The following is a 24,003-nucleotide window of genomic DNA, read 5'->3' as shown; positions in this document are numbered from 1 at the left end:
CTCAGCTGATCTGCCAAATAATTCTGGGTACCCAGGAGATGGAAAGCTATTAGCCCAACCCAATGTTGGATGCACCAGTCCCATAGGTATATTGATTCCTGACAGAAGGGGATAATCTCACTCCCCCTTGATTGTTTATATACTGTATAGGTGTATTGTCCTTTATGTTTTAGGTAGTGGGCCCCTGAAGGAGAGGCAGAAATGCCTTGCAGGTTAGACTAACAACCTTGAGCTTTTGTACATTTTTGTGTAACCAAGACTCTGCCTTGGACTACTTACCCTGAATTTGAAGAAAACCCAAGTGTACCCCCCATCATTGCTTGGATATTGTGATGGGGCATGACTCACTGCTGTGGCACCTCCTGCTGGCTGTCCTGGGAATTAGCTTAGTCCACCCGTGCACCCTCCTCTGGTGACATCTCGCTGCCGTCACTTCTACTCCAGGATGTGAGTTGTCCCAACGACGACAGTCTGTTCTCCCCCCTTCCGGGGGAACCATAGTCCACTGTCCAGGCACTTCCTCAGTGGCCAATGGGGATGGGAGGGGGGACAACCCAGGGACTCTGTAGATGGCAGCCACGTGCTGCATCCCCTCCAACCCCACAGTCTACTTCCCTGGGCCACTTTCCTGCAGCTCCAGCACCTTCTCCGCCCTTGTCTCAGGGCCTCAGCATGCCCACAGTCAGCTGGGAGCTCGCTCTCACTCACTGATCCTGCCCAGCCCTGCTCTCTCCAAGTTGCTAGCTGACCTCTACCTGTAAGGCAGCCAGTTCTCCTCCCTTCTCAAGCTTCAGGGAGTAACTGAACTACTCTGCCCTGCAGCTCTTCTTAAATGGGCCTGCCCGGCCCTGATTGGCTGCTCCTCATAGCCCTCACCAATTGGTTGTCTCCTGCACAGTCTCCCATCGGTCCTCCCAATTGGCTGCCTGTTGCGCAGCCTCCCTAGGGTTTTATTAACCCTTTATGGGCTAGTGTGGGGCAGATGCCCCATCACAGATGCATTCAACACCAGAGGCTCAGAAGGGGGTGGAGGATGAAAGCAAATATACTGGCAAACAGAGGGTCTGTCCACCAAAAGAGAGATGACAATGCATACTGAGGATCTTCTATAAGTAAGTCCAAGTTGTGCCTGATTGGCTGAAACTGACCTCATCCAACCTTACGAGAGGACAGAGGTTTAACCTTGAATACAGGGTCATGTTATGTCCATATTGCCATGTGCCCCAGCAAACTCAGGAACACTTTTATTGAGTTTTTTGGATGGGAGAGGAGGTTTGAAATGATATGAGTCATACAAAATCTCCTTGGCTATCAACTCAGCCTTGACCCTTGGCTCTGGTCCCTAACTACCGACTCTGGCTTAACCTTCTCCAGCACAACCATCTGTGTCTTTAACCACTAGACTTGTTTGCCCAAGCCTTAGTCCCTGACATATGATGCCATAAAAGTAGAAACCAAGATACTTGAGACCTGTCCAAAGCATAAGATCTACAACAAGAGGTGCTCCTTTGTAAATCCCTTTCAGGAACCAAACAAAGAATGAAGAGAAATCTAGAAGGATTTCTATTGCCATAAAATGAAGAAGATGCAGATGAGCAGAACTTCTCCATTAGTGGTACAGATTTCTGTGTTCCCACAGAATGAGGAAGTCCAGACTCCAGTCTCTGAGACACCAATGCCAGTATCATAGAAGATGGTTGCAGGAAGATTTTCATAATCTGTACCCTTATTTCTGGTTTCGGAACAGACAGAGCCCACAGAAATCGGAGAAGTGTTTAGGAGAGGAGGCGCTGGTTCTGGGGAAATGACTATGGCCATAGAAGTTGTAAAAAGAGTCTGAGGGTATGTCTACACTACGAAATTAGGTCGAATTTATAGAAGCCAGTTTTATAGAAATTGGTTGTATACTGCCGATTGTGTGTGTCCCCACATAAAATGCTCTAAGTGCTCTAGTCGGCGGACCGCGTCCACAGTACCGAGGCTAGCGTCGACTTCCGGAGCATTGCACTATGGGTAGCTATCCCACAGTTCCCGCAGTCTCCGCCGCCCATTGGAATTATGGGTTGAGATCCCAATGCCTGAATGATGCAAAACAGTGTCGCGGGGGGTTCTGGGTACATGTCGTCAGGCCCCTCCCCCTCTGTCAGAGCAACGGCAGACAATAGATTCGCGCCTTTTTACCTGGGTTACCTGTGCAGACAACATACCACGGCAAGCATGGAGCCCGCTCAGCTCAGCTCACCGTCACCATATGTCATCTGGGTGCCGGCAGACGTGGTACTGCATTGCTACACAGCAGCAGCAGCTAACTGCCTTTTGGCGGTAGACGGTGCAGCATGACTGGTAGCTGTGGGGCTGGCAGCCGTAGGGCTGCATTGCACCAGCCCCTTGCCTTTTGCCTTTTGGCAGTAGATGGTATATTACGATTGGTATCCATCATCGTCATATTGCGGTTTGATCAGAGGCACCTGGGCAGACATGCTCAGTCCTATTGAACTGTCTTGACGATGATGGCTATCAGTCGTAGTATGCTATTTTCTGCCAAGCGCCCAGTATTTTCTGCTAAGCACCCAGAAGAGGCCGAGGGCGATCTGGGTGCTGGCAGACGTGGGGCTGGCAGACGTGGGGCTGCATTGCTACACAGCAGCAGCCCTTTGCCTTTTGGTAGAAGATGGTATATTACGACTGGTATCCATCGTCATCGTACTGCAGTGGCTATCAGTCATGCTGCACCATTGGCTGCCAGCTTAAGATGTAAAAAATAGATTTGTTCTGTATTCATTAGCTTCCCCCTCCCTCCGTGAAATCAATGGCCTGCTAAACCCAGGGTTTTGAGTTCAATCTTTGGGGGGGCCATTCTGTGTGACAGTTGTTTGTGTTTCTCCCTGATGCACAGCCACCTTTGTTGATTTTAATTCCCTGTACCTGTATGCCATGTTGTCACTCGCCCCTCCCTCTCTCCCTCCTTCCCCTGGTCCGTCAGATACTAGTTTCGCGCCTTTTTTCAGACCAGGTGCCATAGCTAGCACTGGGATCATGGAGCCTGCTCAGATCACCGTGGCAATTATGAGCACTATGAACACCACGCGCATTGTCCTGGAGTATATGCAGAGCCAGGACATGCCAAAGCAAAACCAGGACCAGCCGAGGAGGTGATTGCAGCGCGGCGACGAGAGTGATGAGGAAATTGACATGGACATAGACCTCTCACAAGGCACAGGCCCCAGCAATGTGGAAATCATGGTGTTACTGGGGCAGGTTCATGCCGTGGAACGCCGATTCTGGGCCCGGGAAACAAGCACAGACTGGTGGGATCGCATCGTGCTGCAGGTGTGGGACGATTCCCAGTGGCTGCGAAACTTTCGCATGCGTAAGGGCACTTTCATGGAACTTTGTGACTTGCTTTCCCCTGCCCTGAAGCACCAGAATACCAGGATGAGAGCAACCCTCACAGTTGAGAAGCGAGTGGCGATAGCCCTGTGGAAGCTTGCAACGCCAGACAGCTACCGGTCAGTCGGGAATCAATTTGGAGTGGGCAAATCTACTGTGGGGGCTGCTGTGATCCAAGTTGCCAGGGCAATGAAAGACCTGGTGATATCAAGGGTAGTGACTCTGGGAAACGTGCAGGCCATAGTGGATGGCTTTGCTGCAATGGGATTCCCAAACTGTGGTGGGGCCATAGACGGAACCCATATCCCTATCTTGGCACCGGAGCACCAAGCCACCGAGTACATAAACCGCAAGGGGTACTTTTCAATGCTGCTGCAAGCCCTGGTGGATCACAAGGGACATTTCACCAACATCAACGTGGGATGGCCGGGAAAGGTACATGATGCTCGCGTCTTCAGGCACTCTGTTCTGTTTCGAAAGCTGGAGGAAGGGACTTTCTTCCCGGACCAGAAAGTAACCGTTGGGGATGTTGAAATGCCTATCGTGATCCTTGGGGACCCAGCCTACCCCTTAATGCCCTGGCTCATGAAGCCGTACACAGGCAGCCTGGACAGGAGTCAGGACCTGTTCAACTACAGGCTGAGCAAGTGCCGAATGGTGGTGGAATGTGCATTTGGACGTTTAAAAGCGCGCTGGCGCAGCTTACTGACTCGCTCAGACCTCAGCGAAAAGAATATCCCCATTGTTATTGCTGCTTGCTGTGCGCTCCACAATATCTGTGAGAGTAAGGGGGAGACATTTATGGCGGGGTGGGAGGTTGAGGCAAATCGCCTGGCCGCTGATTACGCGCAGCCAGACACCAGGGCGGTTAGAGGAGCACAGCAGGGCGCGGTGCGCATCAGAGAAGCTTTGAAAACGAGTTTTGTGACTGGCCAGGCTATGGTGTGAAACTTCTGTTTGTTTCTCCTTGATGAACCCTCCGCCCCCCCCCCCACCCAGTTCACTCTACTTCCCTGTAAATCAACCACCCCACCCTCCCCTCCCCCCTTCGAGCACCGCTTTCAGAGGCAATAAAGTCATTGCTACTTCACATTCATGCATTCTTTATTAATTCATCACACAACTAGGGGGATAATTGCCAAGGTAGCCCGGGATGGGTGGGGGAGGAGGGAAGGAAAAGGACACACTGCAGTTTAAAACTTTAACTCTTATTGAAGGCCAGCCTTCTGATGCTCGGGCAATCATCTGGGGTGGAGTGACTGGGTGGCCGGAGGCCCCCCCACCATGTTCTTGGGCGTCTGGGTGAGGAGGCTATGGAACTTGGGGAGGAGGGCTGTTGGTTACACAGGGGCTGTAGCGGCGGTCTCTGCTCCTGCTGCCTTTCCTGCAGCTCAACCATACACTGGAGCATATCAGTTTGATGCTCCAGCAGCTGGAGCATCGACTCTTGCCTTCTGTCTGCAAGCTGACGCCACCTATCATCTTCAGCCCGCAACTTGCTCTGTTCATCCCGCGATTCAGCCCACCACCTCTCCTCTCGTTCATATTGTGCTTTTCTGTAGTCTGACATTGACTGCCTCCATTGACTGCTGTGCTCTGTCAGCGTGGGAGGACATCTGGAGCTCCGTGAACATATCGTCCCGCGTCCTCCGTTTTCTCTTTCCAATCTTCACTAGCCTCTGTGAAGGAGAAACATTTGCAGCTGGTGGAGGAGAAGGGAGAGATGGTTAAAAAAGACACATTTTAGAGAACAATGGGTACACTCTTTCACGTTAAATTTTGCTGTTCACATTACACAGCACATGTGCTTTCGTTACAAGGTCGCATTTTTCCTCTTATATTGAGGGCCTGCCGGTTTGGTGTGTGAGATCACTCACGCAGTGCCAGGCAACAGATTTCGGCTTGCAGGCAGCCATGGTAAGACACAGTCTTTTGGCTTTTTTAACCTTCTTAACATGTGGGAATGGTTTCAAACAGCAGCGCCCTCATTTCCCATATCAAGCACCCATTGGGTTGGCCATTTAAAATGGGTTTGCAATGTAAAAGGAGGGGCTGCGGTTTCCGGGTTAACATGCAGCACAAACCCAACTAACCCTCCTCCCCCCCCACACCCAATTCTCTGGGATGATCACTTCACCCCTCCCCCCACCGCGTGGCTAACAGCGGGGAACATTTCTGTTCAGCAAAGCAGGAACGGGCACCTCTGAATGTCCCCTTAATAAAATCGCCCCATTTCAACCAGGTGACCGTGAATGATATCACTCTCCTGAGGATAACAAAGAGCGATAAGGAATGGATGTTGTCTGCATGCCAGCAAACACCGGGACCATACGCTGCCATGCTTTGTTCTGCAATGATTCCAGACTACGTGCTACTGGCCTGGCGTAGTAAAGTGTCCTACCATGGCGGACGGGATAAGGCAGCCCTCCCCAGAAACCTTTTGCAAAGGCTTTGGGAGTACATGAAGGAGAGCTTTCTGGAGATGTCCCTGGAGGATTTCCGCTCCATCCCCATACACGTTAACAGACTTTTCCAGTAGCTGTACTGGCCGCGATTGCCAGGGCAAATTAATCATTAATCATTAAACACGCTTGCTTTTAAACCATGTGTAATATTTACAAAGGTACACACATCAGAGGTCCCCTGTGTGCCCTCAGGGTTTGGGAGCACGCCTTGGGTGAGTTCGGGGGTTACTGGTTCCAGGTCCAGGGTGATAAACATATCCTGGCTGTTGGGGAAACCGGTTTCTCCGCTACCTTGCTGCTGTGAGCTATCTACATTATCTCCATCCTCATCTTCCTCGTACCCCAAACCCGCCTCCCTGTGGGTTTCTCCAATGAGGGAGTCATAGCACTACCAGTTGGGGTAGTGGTGGCTGCACCCCCTAGAATGGCATGCAGCTCCGCGTAGAAGCGGCATGTTTGCGGCTCTGTCCCAGACCTTCTGTTTGCTTCTCTGGCTTTGTGGTAGGCTTGCCGTAGCTCCTTAATTTTCACGCGGCACTGCTGTGCGTCCCTGTTATGGCCTCTGTCCTTCATGGCCTTGGAGACCTTTTCTAATATTTTGCCATTTCGTTTACTGCTTCGGAGTTCAGCTAGCACTGATTCGTCTCCCCATATGGCGAGCAGATCCTGTACCTCCCGTTCTGTCCATGCTGGAGCTCTTTTGAGATCCTGGGACTCCATCACGGTTACCTGTGCTGATGAGCTCTGCGTGGTCACCTGTGCTCTCCACGCTGAGCAAACAGGAAATGAAATTCAAACGTTCGCAGGCCTTTTCCTGTCTACCTGGTCAGTGCATCTGAGTTGAGAGTGCTGTCCAGAGCGGTCACAATGAAGCACTGTGGGATAGCTCCCGGAGGCCAATAACGTCGAATTCCGTCCACACTACCCCTATTCCGACCCGCTAAGGCCGATTTTATCGCTAATCCCCTCGTCGGAGGTGGAGTAAAGAAACCGGTTTAAAGGGCCCTTTAAGTCGAAAGAAAGGGCTTCGTCGTGTGAACGTGTCCAGGCTTAATTCGATTTAACGCTGCTAAAGTCGACCTAAACTCGTAGTGTAGACCAGGCCTGAGTTGCAATAGGAGTGGGTACCAGTGCAGTTGATACCAAGCTCAATTCAATGTAGAAATCTCAGATGAAGGGACCTTCACAATAGAACATGGTACCGACAAATTAGTAACAGATAGTACCATTATCCCCAGTACTGAAGTAGCAGTGTTGGTCAATGAGGATTATCAACTTGGTACCGAAGCAGAACAGCAAGTTTACATAATTCCTAAAGAGATATGGTGCTGATCTTTCTTAGAAGGAGTCAGCTTGGAAACATCAGAATGATGAGACTTAGATTTCTTCTTAACTGGTGAGATAGTGTTTGGCATCAAGCACTCTTTTGCCTGCCTTGAGCAGCAGGAGCCACTGACTGACCCGAGGATGATAAAAGGGAAGGCTAAGCATGATTTTAAGAAGCATGAAGTCTCTTAGAGCCAGAAAATCTACCAGCTCCCAAGTCCCAACGTAACATCTCTGCTAGGCTAGGTCTACACTGCAGCGGGGGTCCGACCTAAGATACGCAACTTCAGCTACGTGAATACCGTAGCTGAAGTTGCGTATTTTAGGTCGGCTTACCTAGCGGTGAGGACGCGGGAAAGTCGACCGCTGCCGCGCTGCCGCCGACTCCGCTGCCGCCTCCTGCCGAGGTGGATTTCCGGAGTCGACGGCAGAGCGATCAGGGATCGATTTTACCGCGTCTTCACTAGACGCGGTAAGTCGATCCCCGAAAAACCGATTGCTACCCGCCGGATCGGCGGGTAGTGAAGACAAAGCCGTAGCCAGAACATTGGTAGATACTAGTTGCAATACAGCAGACTGTTTCCATGGAAGAACTCCAGAGTCGGATACACTTTTCATTGATTTTTCCGTAAGAAATACCTTTAAATGGGCATTGAGAGCTCTCTTAGAGAAAGATTTGAAATTTGAATGCTTTTCCACAGTATGCGACTTCCCTAAACAAAAGAGACATCTAACATGTCCATCATGCATGGGCATAGCTGATTCGCAAATAAGGCAGATCTTAAAACCCAGAGATCAAGACTCAGCCCATGATGTGCAGTCCAGTACCAAGGGGAAAATCAAAGAAAAAAATTGTTTATTTTTCCCCAATAGTCACCAAATACAATTTTAACTAATTAAAAAAAAAACAAAAACAAATAAAATCCCTGACCTAACCTGACCTAAGATACAACAAGGAAGCAGATGGACACTGTGTAGCTCTGTCATGCTGTCATGGGCAGTAAAAGGAACTGAGTGGTAGCTGGGGCTGCGCCCAGGGCTGGCTCTAGGCACCAGCAAAGCAAGCAGGTGCTTGGGGCGGCAAATTTGCAGGGGCGCAAGAATCCAGCATGGGAGCTGAGAACCAACAGGGAGCCCTGGGAGGTGTAGTTCCTTGGTTAGCTCCCTGCTTATAGAGCCAGCCCTGGAGCAGGGAAAGAACTACATTTCCCAGCATTCCCTCGGCCGCAATTAACAGGAAAGGGAGGGGGAAGGAGTGTGGAACTGAAACCTCATGCTGCAGCTTGCTGTAAATGGTAGGGACAGAGCCAGCTCTAGGTTTTTTGCCGCCCCCCCACCCCAGGGCTCCCCCCGCACCCATGTGTTGCCCCCGCCCTGGACTCTCCCCTGCCCACACCCCCTGCTGCCCCAGCTCTGGCCCCCACCTGCACCCCCCTGCCACCCCAGCCCTGGGCTCTCCCCCCACCTGCATCTCCTGCCACCCCAGCCCTGGCCCCCACCCCCTGCTGCCCCAGCCCTGGGCTCTCCCCCCACCCGCATCTCCTGCCACCCCAGCCCTGGCCCCCACCCGCACCCCCTGCCGCCCCAGCCCTGGGCTCTCCCCCCACCCGCATCTCCTGCCAACCCAGCCCTGGGCTCTCCCCCCCACCTGCACCTCCTGCCACCCCAGCCCTGGGCTCTTCTCCCCCTCCCCTGTACCCGCACTCCCTGCTGCCCCAGCTCTGGCCCCCACCTGCACCTCCTGCCGCCCCAGCCAAAGAAAGAATTGGGTGGACTAAATGGACATTGCACCTCTCTATCTGAAACCTAGCAAGGCAGGTACGTGGATCCCACTAGAATTTAAAATGAAAAGTAAGGGAGGGGAGGCTCTACTAGACTGGGCAGCTTTAGATACAGTACCAGGCACGTAGGAGGATTTACACTTCTGAGCCATGGAAGCAGAAATTGACTTTTCTTTTCCAGATTTAGCTAATATTCAGAAAGGGAATCCAGCACCTGCCTTCCAGATTTGAACACCCTCAAAATTCAGGAGTGCTCAAGCTCAATTTGGGCAGCTGTTTCTTCATTTCTCCCAAATCAAATATACTGATCCACTGTAACTTGCTGTAGAAAAAGTAGAATAAATTGAGCAAGAAATGCTTCCCAGTGGTTATTAGGACTGGAATTGCTATTTTCAACAGCCATTGCTTTTTTTTATTATTATTATTTTTTTAAGTTTTAGTTTTATTTGTTTAAAAGGAAGACAGTGATATTGCATTGGCAAATTCCCCATAGAAACAAAGAATGGAACAAAAGAATAATAAAGGCACCTCAACTTTTCCTCATTTATGTAGACGGTCTTATAATATGCATCCAGATAGCCTTCAATCACACAAGCTGAAAATTGTTCCACTTTACTGCAGTTCTGTAACCATATGGGAACCAATCCTGTTTGTGTTCTGTGCACATCCAAAATTCCTGCTGAATGACCCGCCCTGGGAGCAAGTTACCAGTGACCCAGGGCTGGGGCAGCAGGAGGGTGCAGTGGTGGCAGGGGGAGCAGCCAAATTTTTTTTTGCTTGGGTCAGCAAAAAACCTAGAGCCGGCCCTGGCTGCGCCACCCTTTATGTAGGGGTGTAAAGGGGTACACTCACTGCAAGGGTGCCTCCTTCTGGCTGCTCTGGGACTTAGCTCCTTCCAGGTCTGATTCCCTCTTCTGCCACTCATTCGTGCACCCTGCTGCCTCCCTCTCTCCACTTTCTCTTCGTGACTTGGCCCGCTGGCCAGGTCACTATAGTTCTCCCCTTCCAGGGTAGCAGAGTCCTATTGGACAACTGTCTGAGGCAGTCTTCTGCTCCACTGCCCAGGCTATGCCACTGACCCATTACTAGCAACAGTGGCTCCAAGACCCCGCTCCTACTTCCCTGGACTCCTTCCTGTATCTTCTAGCTCCCTTCTCTCTGGATTTACCAGATCAAACTCACTCCTCCCAGTGAGTAACTGCAGACTACTTACTCTCTAACTCCATAGTCCCCAAAACACCTCTCTTCTCCCAGGGAGTGACTGCAGACTACTTCCACTGCAGTCCCCTTCTGTTGCCAACTTCATGGCTTTATATCAGTCCTGCTTGTTCCTTCTCAGCTGGGCTCCATCATCAATTTGACTTTCATATGCAGGCCTTCCCCCAGGTGCGGCCTATTAGGTTAATTACCCTAATTTAACCTGCTCTGCCTTGTGTGAGGTGGACACCGCATAACAGGGGGCATGAAGACATATAGGGCTCATGGGCAGCCCCAAAAGACACAGCTAGCTAAAAGATTCCAGGCTCACATGCACAAGGCAAAAATACCTACAGTGGGATCCATATGGATAAATACTTGAAGAACTTTGAATTTTCTGATTTTATTAATCTACAATTTTTTCTGTTTAATATACACAACAATATATTTATGTTTTCAATTAACTGCAAAATTCAGGGAAGGAAGAATATAATACTAGATTGAGTCAGGGGAGGTCTACAGTACGAAATTAGGTTGACTTTATAGAAGTCGATTTTTAGAAATTGATTTTATATAGTCAATTGCGTATGTCCCCACTAAATGCATTAAGTCGGTGGAGTGCGTCCTCACTACCATGGCTAGCATTGACTTATGGAGCAGTGCACTGTGGGTAGCTATCCCACAGTTCCCGCAGTCTCCGCTGCCCATTGGAATTCTTGGTTAAGCTCCCAATGCCTAATGGGGCAAAAACATTGTCGCAGGTAGTTTTGGGTACACGTCATCAGTTGCCCCTCCCTCCATCAGTCTGCAATGGCAGACAATCGTTTCACGCCTGTTTTTCCTGGGTTACCCATGCAGATGCCATACCACGGCAAGCATGGAGCCTGCTCAGCTCACCGTCACTGTTGCTGTTGTGGGCAAGTCTACTGTGGGGGGTGCTGTGATCCAAGTAGCCAATGCAATCATTGACGTTCTGTTATCAAGGGTAGTGACTGTTGGAAATATGCGGGCCTTTTTAGATTTTAGGTGCATCGTATTCCTGTCCTTTGTTGCTGGTGAAGAAGTCTTGCAGCCGTACATTCCAGTCCAGTTGGCACTGTAACACCCCATAGCACTTCTGTGGTTGACACATGTAACAGCTCCAGGGCTCTTGCTCTTTTGCCTTGGCCAAGGTACCTTGCCCTACCAGGACCTCCAAGTATTCAACACAGAGGCACCTGCAGCAGCTGGTATTGCTACACAGCAGCAGCTCCTTGCCTTCGCAGCAGACGGTGCAGTAGGACTGGTATCCGTCCTCGTCGGACATGTAGCTTGGACGGGGGTTCTGGGAACGTCTTCCCTGCCCGGCTCCTAGCAACCTCCAGGGCATGGTGTACGGCTCCACCACTTCCCCTGCAACTCTGCTCTCCTGCAATTCTGATCTCCTGCTCCCCAGCGACAAGTTCGGGGGATCCGTTCTGGTCCTCCTGAGTGCCTTTGCAGCAGACAGTGCAGTAGGACTGGTACCTGTCCTCGTTGGACATATAGCTCGGCCGGGGGTTCTGGGAACGTCTTCCCTGCCCGGCTCCTAGCAACCTCCAGGGCATGGTTTACGGCTCCACCACTTCCCCTGCAACTCTGCTCTCCTGCTCCCCAGCGACGAGCTCGGGGGATCCGTTCTGGTCCTCCTGGGTGCTGCTGGCAGACGTGGTACTGCTGCTCTGGGAGGACTCCTTGGAATCCTCCTCAGTGAGATCGATCAGGGGCTCCTGGACAGACATGGCCATCCTCCTCTTAGAGCACTGATTGGGAGCCAGAGACTCCATGTCATTCTCTTCTTTAAGTTTCATCTCATGGAGATTCAGTCCTGCCTGGAATATCATGCAAGCTGGAGGCTTCTGCCTCAGGCTACTCTCCCAGCTGGCAGCACTGCACGGTCGCACCTACCCCAGCCTACCCCTTGCTCCCATGGCTCATGAAGCCTGGACAGTAGTAAGGAGCAGTTCAACTATAGGCTGAACGAGTGCAGAATGGTGGTAGAATGTGCCTTTGGACGTTTAAAGGCTCGCTGACGCTGTTGGTCAGACCTCAGCGCAACAAACATTCCCATTGTTATTGCTGCTTGCTGTGTGCTCCATAATATCTGTGAGAGTAAGGGGGAGACGTTAATGGCAGGGTGGGAGGTTGAGGCAAATGGCCTGGCATCCGATTTTGAGCAGCCAGACACCAGGGTGATTAGAAGAGCACAGCAAGGTGTGCTGCGCATCAGAGAGGCTTTGAAAACCAGTTTCATGACTGGCCAGGCTTCGGTATGACAGTTGTGTGTGTTTCTCCTTGATGCAAACCTGCCCCCTTTGTTGATTTTAATTCCCTGTAAGCCAACCACCCTCCCCCCTTCGAAATAAAGTAACTATTGTTTTGAAATCATGCATTCTTTATCTTTTTTTTAAATCACATTAAGTGATAAAGTAGGCAGTCCATCTGTGCTACTGTGTTCAGAAGAATACTGAAATATAAAACAAATTAACTTGTTTAATTAAATACAAGCATTCTTTTAATTACATTTAAACTGTTCATGACATTCCCTCTCAGGCAGCATCTGCTGAGTCAAATTGTGTAAATGTTTTTCTTAAATAAAACAAGATAGTTTTAGTCACCAATATTTGAAGTTATGCATTCAAAAATAAGTTTTAAGAAAACCTCATGCTTCATGGCATGAATTGATGGCCCTGGAGGTCAGAAAAGGAAGCTTCCATCACATGTAACACAGTACAACTGACAAGAAGCATTATGGGTAGGACTCCATGTATGCTACAACTCCATTGCCACTAGTTTGCCACAACATAGTGCCATGTTATTGATTTCTAGCTTGCAGCACAGAACATGGGGCCTTCATCCTGGGTGGAGCTGAGTGAAAAGTTTGTCTGTGAAAAAATTGTCTGTGAATTCAAAAAATAAATTTAAAGTAAACTATGTTTGTTTAAATCTTTTCATGCTTGAAAGCCAAAGCACTCCAGGCTGGTTAGGCAACGGTTAATAGGCCAAGCTCAAAACCAGTTAGGGTTTGGCAGTTTCTTGGAAACTCAGCCTGGAGCAGTTATAAAGAAGATTAAGATTATCTTGATTTTAGTAAGGCTTTTGACATAGTTGCATGTGTCATTGTGATAAGCAAACTAAGGCAACATGGTCTAGATTAAATTACTAAATGGGGGGGGGTGCATAACTGGTCAAAAGACTATACTCTAAAAGCAGTTATCAATGGTTTGCTGTCAAACTAGGAGGGCATATCTAGTGGCGTCCCACAAGGGTCTGTCCTGGCTCGGCACTATTCAACATTTTCATTAATGACTTAGATTACGGAGTGAAGAGTATGCTTGTAAAATTTGCAGATGACGCCAAACTGAAAGAAGTTGCAAGCAGCTGGGAGCATAGGATTAGAATTCAAAACAAACTTGAAAAATTGGAGAATTGCTTGAAATCTACAAGTTGAAATTCAGTAAAGACAAATGCAAAGTACTACATTTAGGAAGGAAAAATCAAATGCACAACTACACAATAGGGCATAATTGGCCAGAAAGTAGTGCTGCTGAAAAAGATCTGGGGTTTATAGTGGATCACAAATTGAGTATGACCCAAGAATGTGATGTAGTAGTGAAAAAAGCCTAATATTGTTCCAGGATTCATTAACAGGAATGTCATATGTAAGATAAGGGATGCAATTGCTTCACTCTACTTGGCACTGGTGAGGCCTCAGATGAAGTATTGTGTCAAGTTTGGGGTGCCATACTTTAGGCAACATGCAGATAAATTGGAGACAGTTAAGAGGAAAGCAACAAAAATGATGAAAGGTTTAGAAAACCTTACCTATGAGGAAAGGTTAAAAAACTGGACGTGTTTAGTCTCAAGAAAAGAAGAGCAATGGATGACGTAAGTCTTCAGATATGTTAAGGGCTGTTATACAGAGTTTGCTGATCAATTGTTCTCCATGTCCACTGAAGGTAGGACAAGAAGTAACAGGCTTAATCTACAGCAAGGAAGATCTAGGTTAGATATTAGGAAAAAGCTTCTAACTATAAGGTTAGTTAAGTACTGAAATAGGCTTCCAAGGGAGATTGTAGAGTCCCCATTGTTGGAGGTTTTTAAGAACAGGTTAGACAAACACCTGTCAGGGATGGTCTAGGTATACTTGGTCCTGCCTCAGTGCAGGGGGCTGGACTAGATTACTCCTGGAGGTCCCTACCAGCCCTATATTTCTATGATTGTATGCGTGTCTATCATAATACAGTCTTTTATTATGCAATCTGACATTTATTTTGTTATCATAACAGGTAACAAGTGTTAATTTATGAAGATAGCATTAGTGTCAATCAGATATCTGGGATTCAAATATTTTCTTCATTGTTTGATTAGCTAACATTTCACTTACTCTCTGATTCTCACTCTTAAAACAAAAAATCTGCCAGCCTTCTCGCACTGTAAAAAATCCACGCTGATTTAAAAAAACATCCCACCAGTCTGTTTTACAAAGATTTTATAAAACAGATGTTTTTCACCAACAATGAAGCATTTCTAAAATGTTAAATATAAAGGATTTCTAGTCTCTGTAATATCTGCATCTGAAACAAAAAAGTAAGTCTTGGTTGTGATCATCTGACTTACATTTAAATAATTGAGAACATCAAAACAACTATTCATGAGAGAAGTAATCATGTCAATACACTTCTGCTGTAAACACATGATAAACCCTTATTTAGAGAAAATTGTTTTTTCCCATGGTTACATTTGATTTCCATAATCAAATACTGACTCATCAAAACACTTCAGTCATGCTGCTCTCAGCCTGACATCTGTTTTATTTCACTTTTATGTGTCTCAGGCACATTGACTACAACCCTACTCCCATGTGACATGTTTTTATAGGAAAAAATTAATTGTATGTGCACAGCTCATTTTTAATAAAAGCCATCGTGTAAAAATGCAAACTTAAATGTTGTCAAGAAAAGAGTCTAGCACTCTGTGATGCTCTTTTGGTGTCTCTTGTGAATAAATGTGTACTTCAGTAATTACAATTTCTATAAACTCATCAGGCCACCCTCTTTCCAAATGCTTTTGTTGCTCTGTGCATACTTCCAACACTTCCTGTAACAGTTGCCAGTGGAGAACACAGCTTCTCCAAGCTGAAGTTAATAAAAACACATCTACGCTCCACAATGACACAGGAGAGGTTAGTCGGCCTTGCAACCGTCTCAATAGAACATGAGCTGGCCCAGACTGTGGACCTTCAGGAAGCAGTTCAAATCTTTGCAACCAAGAAGGCACAGAAAGCACCACTTTGATTATTGAAACAGATAAAAATTCCAGTGTTTACTATGCAGAAAAGAAAAGTTACATTTGCTGTTCAGGCATTTGAAAGTTAAGTGTTACTTAAAATTTTTGAACAAGGCATTTTAAGTTGTTAGTTCTCCTTTATTGGGGTAGGTAGCAGAGCAGTACCATGAGAGGAGTAGAACAGGAAGAAGGCAGAATTGAGACCTTTCAAAGTTTTGGCCCAAGCGAGGGAGCATGGGGGAATCATTTGAGCTCTCCGCCTCAGGTGCCAAAATATTGTGGGCCGGCCCTGATAAATAGTAGTGTAGCCACAGTAACATGGGCAGTGACAGTGGAGGCATGGCTTAGCCATGACAAGTACAAATCCACCTGAAACCGGTGGGTATGTACTCGGCGCAGCTAAGCCGTGCCTCCATTGCTGCTATCCATATTACTATGGCTACAATACTATATACTTGCGCTAGCACAAATGTGCATACATAAGCAGGGGAATAAAATCCTTAGCTCATAATGTAGATGTAGCCCGAGTGCGAGGGTCTGCCTCTTCCTGCTTACTAAGAGCTGATTTTTATAGTATTTTCATTGTTCCTTCTGAGTACCTAATTGGCTCATCAGTCCTCAGTCCTACTCTGTTACTCTACCCTACACAGTTGTATGATCTCTAAGCTGGGAATTAACTCCCTGCTTGTTGGTGATCCGCTAGAAACTTTGTACCATGTCACAAAAACTTTAAACTTCTCTAGTGTCTTCCCTCTGAGTATCTCCAAGGGATATCAAAATTATTAATGGTTATATTTGTACCCACAGAATACGAGGAAGTGGAAGAGCACTCTCCACTTGAAACAGAACAAACTGCTCAGATGCAATCCGTTGATTCCAAAGAGGAACCTAAACTGAAAGGTAAGATTTGTATTACAAGTAGTCTTTTCCCTGTTATAGCATAGAGAACTATGTGCATTCTTTTTCCATTTTTTTCGTTGTGTTCCTACTGTAAAGTACACTATTTTAAATAATATTTTGATTAGGCTGACAGCAAAAGTGTATGTGGTTTGGTCATGAATTTTCATTCCTTTCCCCGTGTTTTGTTTCTTTTCAAGAATGCAAGGTAATAATGGAATAACCAGAGCCAAGTAGTACCTAAGCACTTTTTAAATGTAATTAAAGGATACTGTTAATCTCGGTAAAGTTCAAAATTCCCTTCCTGAAAATTGTGATTTTTGTCCCTGCATTTAAAAACAACTCATTGTAAGTCTTGAGACAAAAATGAGAAGAGGACTAGGGAGCATGAAGAAACTAAAAAATATTAAGCTATGATCAAATCTCATCCTTCTACGTTATCTAGAGTATATCTTTTTGCAAGTCCAAATACTATAGATAACTATTTTAATTCATTTTACCACACTCGGATTAGTAGAGTTTGAACAGTAGAACAGGTCTTATATTGCTCTGCAAATGGCCCGTAAAGTTGAGGGGAGTGAAAAGAATTGTATAAAAACAGTGGTTCTTGTTTGAGTAGTGTTCCTATGGGTGCTTCACTGTAGGTGTGTCTGCGTCCCTGCACCTCTGATCAGAGATTTTAAGTAACAGTGTCCATTCAGCTCGCAAGTGCTCTGTCTTTCTGACTCATGCCTTGCCTCTCGGCTATCTAGTGTTGTGCGGGTAAACCGCCCTCAGTTCCTTCTCAACCGCCCTTGGCCTGAGATGGAGCAATCAGCAGAGTCCGATTCTAATTAGTGTTTTTTCCTTGTTTTGAATTTTGTAGTAGCTAGTAGAGTTTCTGGTATCATTTACTCCCATTCCATCTCTCCTTTTCTTATTTCATCCCTCCAACATTTTGTTTCTTTCCCTTTTTCGTTATACCTTACAACAGTTATCTCCCTGTTCTTATTGACCCATTTTTTCTCCTCCCCTGCTGGGGACCAGCCACAAACAAGGGGTGTACAGTGAGGCAATACCAATCAGCAACGGTCATTTTCACTGTATCCAATGTCTAGTAGAGGCTCATATTCCTCAAAAATGCACTTTTTGCCAAAAGTTGAAGGTCAGAACAAGGAAGAGCCACAAATTTAAACTTAAGCTCCTCATGATGGAGAGTTCTCTCAGACTGGCCTGTACCTCCAGTCCTGGAACTCCCTGGAGCAATGGTCCCCATCAATACCATCAACATCCACAATATGCCAGCCTGTAACCAGAGCTGAAGAGGAAATTGTATAGTGGTTTGTTCAGTCTGTCTCTATTTGGCATGTTACACAGTTCTGAGCCATGCCTGAAGGCACTGCATATGGAGTCTTCCATGACTTATCACAAACACATGCTGCCAGGTGCCTGAGAATTTGAAGGCAATTTCTGGCTGAGGTCTGGGGGCTAGTCAGAATGGTGTCGATTAAGATGGTGAGTGTGGAACCTGTGTAGTGGGAGGAAGGTCTTGGCCTTTATTGTATCAAGATAGGATCCTAAGAATTCCAGCTGTTGCCCTAGAGTCAAAGTCAATTTTTGGGTGTTCAGTTGTAGTCCTAACTGCGTGAGTACCTCTATAGTCTTTTGTGTGGCCCACAGGGTGTCATTGAAGGATTGTGCCTTAATTAGGCAGTCATCTAGATATGGGTAAATCATGATTCCTAACTTGCAAAGATGGGCTGCTACCACAGACAGGAATTTAGAGAATACTCTCGGTGTGGATGATAGGCCAAATGGAAGTAATCTGTACTGATAGTGGTCCTGACTGAAGGAGAATCTGAGGAACCTCTTGTGGGAGGTAACCATCATGAATTTTTGTGCCTTTACATATTTGTTTAGAACTCTCAGGTCTAGAATGGTCTCAGGTCTCCATCCTCCTTTCCCCAGAGTTGATCGGGAACTGGTTCTATAGCACCGAGGCTTAGGAGGTGAACCCTCTTGTTGAGATCTTGAAATTGTTTAAAATTGTCCGCCATTGATGGTGGAGGCGGCATCATGGCTTTGTCTGGTGAGGATGAAGAGACTACAGTGCATTTTAGTCCAAAATCAGTAAATGGGTACCCATTAAATAGTTTTGCCGACAAAATATATTTCACAGCACCTTGATGAAAATGAGTTGGCAAATTATTATGTAGTAAAATCTTCATTAAAATATGCAACGGACATGATCTAAAGACAAAACCAAATTTACAGCAAGAGATATTTAAATGTCACGGTATGCAAGTGCTCTTGTTGTTGTGCCCCAATCTGCCTTTTTATTTATTTTATCAAACACTTAATGCTGGAGAAACACTGGTTCCTGGCTTCTTTACCCACCACTGACAGTGTGGGGAGAGTGACATCTTGATCTTTTCCCCTGCTGAATGCTGGACAGAGGGTAGAACAAATGACAACTACCACAATCATCCAAAACAAAGATATAGAATCCTCACCTCTCCCACCTGAGTTTCTTCTCAACCGTCCTTGGCCTGAGACAGAGCTCCCAGCAGTGCGATAGCTGATATCTTTATGCACTGTGTAGAATAGTTAGAGTAGTTGTTTGTTTACTAGTTAGATTTACTTACTTTTTTTTTTTTTTTGAGAAAAATAAAGGAGGAAGAAAAAGGTATTTCCTACCCTTACCATAGTTTGTGTTCACCCTCGGGGCTGAACCTCCATAGTCCAACCCATACCCGGTTCACCAGGTTTCAAGTGCTGCCTTTCCTGACCGAAAGTGATCGTGTTATCGGATCGTCACTCTCAATGTATCTGATGCTTAGGTGAGACACATATCCCACAAAAGTGTTCTCAATGCAGCAACTTAAAGGCTCACACAAGGAAGGACAGAGATCTGCGTGTAAAACTTATCCTTATGGAAAAGTTTCTGCACCCAGCATCTGATCCCGGCCAGCAGACCGCCCTGGACAGCATTCTCCAGAGGCTTCATCCTTTTCTCACAGGAAGGCTCATTCTTCCAAAAAAGTAACGAGGAAAAGAATGGCATCTTCTCCTTCGAAAGAACCACTGAAAAAGAAGCAGTCTCCGGTTCATTTGATATCCTCGGTATCAACCACACTGCGGCTGAGTACATACGAGGCACCAGGATCTGCTGGCACCACCCATGCCATACCTTCTGCTGAGCCCAAATGGGCAGACTCGGAGTTGAGAGGCAAACAAAAGCCCATCTCCTCCATTGCAGTACCGATGACCACAGAAAGATGCAGCACTGAGATTCTCCCCATGGCCTATTGTGCCACCACCTGCTCCAACAATGCAGAGCACCCAGGCATCAGCACCAACATCCACAGCTGTAATGTCGCCGTCGGCACTAAACATTTCGGCACTGAAACCCTTGGCACTATTCCATTTCCTGCAACATAAGGACTTATTGGTATCATTGATGCCTGAATCCCTGCTCTTTGGCACCGACTTATCCCCAGTAAATACAGTACCATGCTTCACCCCTGGCCCCTCCATTTTCCAGTGGGGAGGAGGATAATGAGGAGGAAGGTGTTTTCTCATCACACCACTCCTCTCCTGTCCAACATACTCCTACACTAGGACCATATGTACGGCTGAGACCTCTTCCCAGTCCTGACACCTAGACGTGGTATGGTCACCCATGGATGCCTCCACCTATGCTGTTCCCCATACAGTGGCCTTATGGGGACTCTGGGCTGCATACAGGAGGCAATATCCCAAGCCCCCAAGTCCTTACAGGAAAAGGATTAGATCTCCCCCACATCCTCTGTGGCTGCACCATCAGAGACCATTGAGGAGAGCTTTGAGGAACAAGAAGAATCACTGGAACATGACATGGTATCATCTGCTGATATTTCCTCCTCTTTCCCAGATGAGGTCATAATGCCCCCACCACCCACAGCTGTGGATGATTTCAAACATTTTCAAGAACTCTTCAGTAGAGTTGCAGACTGCCTAGAGATCACTCTAGAGGTGGTGCCAGAGTCCCAACATAAGTTGCTGTACATTCTGCAAACCTTCTTGGCTTCAAAAATAGTGCTTCCAATAAACAATGCACTCATGGAACCAGCCAAAATCATGTGGCAGATTCTGGCAACAATACCACCCCCTGAAAGAGAGCTTGTAAAAAGTATTATGTCCCCTCAAAGGGGATGGATTTTTTATTTTCCCACCCAGCACCGAACTCTCTAGTCGTCAATGCAGTCACCCAGCACTGTTGACAACATCAGTATAGATCCACCCCATATGAAACGACTAGACCTTTTTGGCGGCAAGACCTATTCTTCAGCAACCCTGAAATTTTGAATTGCCAGTTACTCAGCATTGATGGCAAAGTACAACCATGTAAACTACTCCAAACTGGTGGAATTTATTAATGATATTCTGGAAGAGAAAAGGGACCAATTCAAATCCATCTTAACTAAGGGTCAACTTCGGGCCAGAACCACCCTACAGGCGTCCCTAAATGTGGCAGACATGGCGGCATGATCCACGGCCACTGCCATTATTATGCACTGAGCATCATGGCTTCACCTGTCCAGTTTCCCCAGGGAAGTAGAGCCCACAGTGTAGGACCTTCCCTTTGATGACCAGAAACTGTTCGCTTCAAGACACACAAAGCCCTCCACACCCTGAAGGACTCTCAAGCAACTCTCCACACCTTGGGGATATACACACCGCAACCAAAAGAAAACAAGGTAGATATTATCCCTACCAGCGCACACGATCCATCCCATGCACTCATCAACGGAGACACATCGACAGAGGCAGAGACCTTTGAGGCATCAACCACCTCCGCCTCAATCATCTGCATCTCAGGCATCCTCTGCTAAACAACAATTTTGAGGATTTGATCAAGGGTATAAGTGACTTCTCCCACCCGCCAGTACTGATGCCATCGTTCACCCCTGTTTTGCCCAACATTTGGTCCCTTTCTATTCAGTGTGGACTTCCATCACCACAGACAAATGGGTCCTAGAAATAATCCATACAGGCTATGTGATATTGTTCATCTCCTTCCCCCCTCCCTCCCCCTCTCCGTCCCTCTTCAGGGACCCTTCTCACGAACAACTTCTATGGCAGGAAGTACATCTAGGCACCATAAAACCGGTACCGTCTCAACACAGAGGGAAGGGCTTTTATTCCCACTGCTTCTTAACCCAGAAAAAGAGTGGAGGGTGGAGGCCTATTCTGGACCTCAGAAAACTCAACAGATTTGTAAGGGTCCAATGGTCACAGTAGCAACAATAATACCAGCACTAGAATAAGGGGAATGGTTTTCAGCCCTCGACCTGCAAGATGCCTACTTTCACGTACACCCTGCTCATAGGAGGTTTCTCAGATTTACTCTGGAAACAGAACATTACCAATACAAGTTCTGCCTTTCAGTCTCTCGATGGCACTGCAAGTGTTCTCCAAAATTCTAGCATGGTGGCAGCGCATCTCCACAAACAAGATATAATAATATTTCCCTATCTGCATGATTGTCTATTAAAAGCTCCTCCTTGGACAGATGCCCTTGACATTACTCACAGGACACTTGACCTCTTCCTGAGACTGGGTTTACAGATAAACATACAAAAATCAACTGTAAATCCCGTACAGAAGTTAGACTTCATTGGGACTCATCTCGACTCTCTGGAAGCCAGACCGTCATTACCAATGAACAGGTTCATCACTGTAACCAACCACATCACTGAACAGTCCATACATCAGTAGGAACCTGCCTCCAACTATTAAGACATATGGAAGCAACCACATTTGTGGTATGACATGTGCATCTTCATATGTGTTGTCTTCAGGGTTGGCTAAGAACCATCTACATACCACACAAACACACAGCCTAAACAGATGCCTTGCAATGCCTATCAAAGTCAAAGACTCTCTACATTGGAGGATGCAATCCAACAACATGTGCATGGGAGTCCCTTTCACCCAGATTTCACCTTCAATGCTAATCACAACTGATGCCTCCTTGATCAGCTGGTGAGCCCATCTACAACCCCATCATGATCCAGGGCAGGTAGTCTCCTTCTGTGACTGTTACACATAAACCTCTTAGAACCGCACGTAGTTCACAATGCGTGCTTGCACTTCCTGGCACTGATCAGGAACGAGAATATATGGGTAATGACGGACAATATTGCCTGCATATTTTATATAAACCTCAAGAGAGAGGCACGTTCACATTCCCTATGCACCAAAGCCATGAAACTATGGAACTGGTGTATCCAGCACAATGGCAACATCTCAGCCTCGTACCTCCCAGGTCATCAAAATACTACAGTGGATATGTGAGCAAAGAATTTTTTCCAGGATCACAAATGGGAACTAAACAATATGATCCTACAAAACATTGAGACACTGGGATCACCCATCCATCGACCGCTTTGCAACATCCCAGAACTACAAATGCCCACAATTCTGCTTGAGAACAGATTTGGGGACCCAATCCCTGGAGGATACCTTCCTCCTCAGATGGGATGCACACCTGTTATACGTGTTTCCCCCAGTCCTCCTGTTATCGAGTGTGATACACAAATACATACCCAACAAGGCCAAAGTCATATTGATAGCCCCAACGTGGCCCAGCCAGACTTGGTACTCATACCTATTGCAGATGACGGTATGCGCAACATGCACTCTTTCACCTCTGCCAGACCTTCTATCACAGAATGCTGGACGGGTTCACCACCTGAACCTGGAAAAACTTCATTTGAAAGCATGGCTCCTACGTGGTTCCATCATGACAAACCAGCCTGTTCAGAACAGGTTAAAGACATATAACTAAAGAGTAGAAGGACAACCATGCATAATACTTGCCTTCACAAATGGAAGAAGCTCCACATATGGTGCCAGAACAAACAAACTAGTGTTGTTTCTAAAACCCTACCTTTGATATTGGACTATATCTTGGGACTAAAGTCATCTGGGCTCTCCATTAGCTCAAGCAAGGTACATAGAATCATAGGATTGGAAGGGACCTCAAGAGGTCATCTAGTCCAGTCCCCTGCACTCATGGCAGGACTATATTATCTAGACAATTCCTGGCAGGTGTTTGTCTAACCTGCTCTTAAAAATCTCCAATGATGGAGAGTCCACAATCTCCCTAGGCAATTTATTCCAGTGCTCTCCACCCTGACAGTTAGGAAGTTTTTCCTAATGTCCAACCTAAACCTCCCTTGCTGCAATTTAAGCCCATTGCTTCTTGTCCTATCCTCAGAGGTTAAGAAGAACAATTTTTCTCCCTCCTCCTTGTAACAACCTTTTATGTACTTGAAAACTGTTATCATGTCCCCTCTCAGTCTTCTCTTCTCCAAACTAAACAAGCCCAATTTTTTCAATCTTCCCTCATAGGTCATGTTTTCTAGACCGTTAATCATTTTTGTTGCTCTTCTCTGGACTATTTCCAATTTGTCCACATCTTTCTTGAAATGTGGCGTCCAGAACTGGACCCAATACTTCAGTTGAGGCCTAATCAGCGTGGAGTAGAGCGGAAGAATTACTTCTCATGTCTTACTTACCACACTCCTGCTAATACATCCCAGTATGATGTTCACTTTTTTTGTAACAGTGTCACGCTGTTGACTCATATATTAGCTTATGGTCCATTATGATTC

General features: G+C 46.8%; 1 protein-coding gene across 1 annotated transcript in view; it reads left to right on the top strand.

Annotated features, from left to right (window-relative positions):
• AK9 (adenylate kinase 9) overlaps window positions 1-24,003 on the top strand; it is a 180,696-nt gene that overhangs the window by 76,933 nt on the left and 79,760 nt on the right. Inside the window, exons 20-21 of the mRNA XM_065401415.1 lie at window positions 174-212; window positions 16,274-16,366. Of these exons, the coding sequence (XP_065257487.1) occupies window positions 174-212; window positions 16,274-16,366 (132 nt within the window). The remainder of the gene's footprint in view (window positions 1-173; window positions 213-16,273; window positions 16,367-24,003) is intronic.

This window comes from Emys orbicularis, chromosome 3 (assembly GCF_028017835.1).
Source record: "Emys orbicularis isolate rEmyOrb1 chromosome 3, rEmyOrb1.hap1, whole genome shotgun sequence".
Lineage (NCBI taxonomy): Eukaryota > Metazoa > Chordata > Testudines > Emydidae > Emys > Emys orbicularis.
Note: the sequence above shows the minus strand (reverse complement) of the source record. Positions and strands in the feature narration are given on the sequence as shown.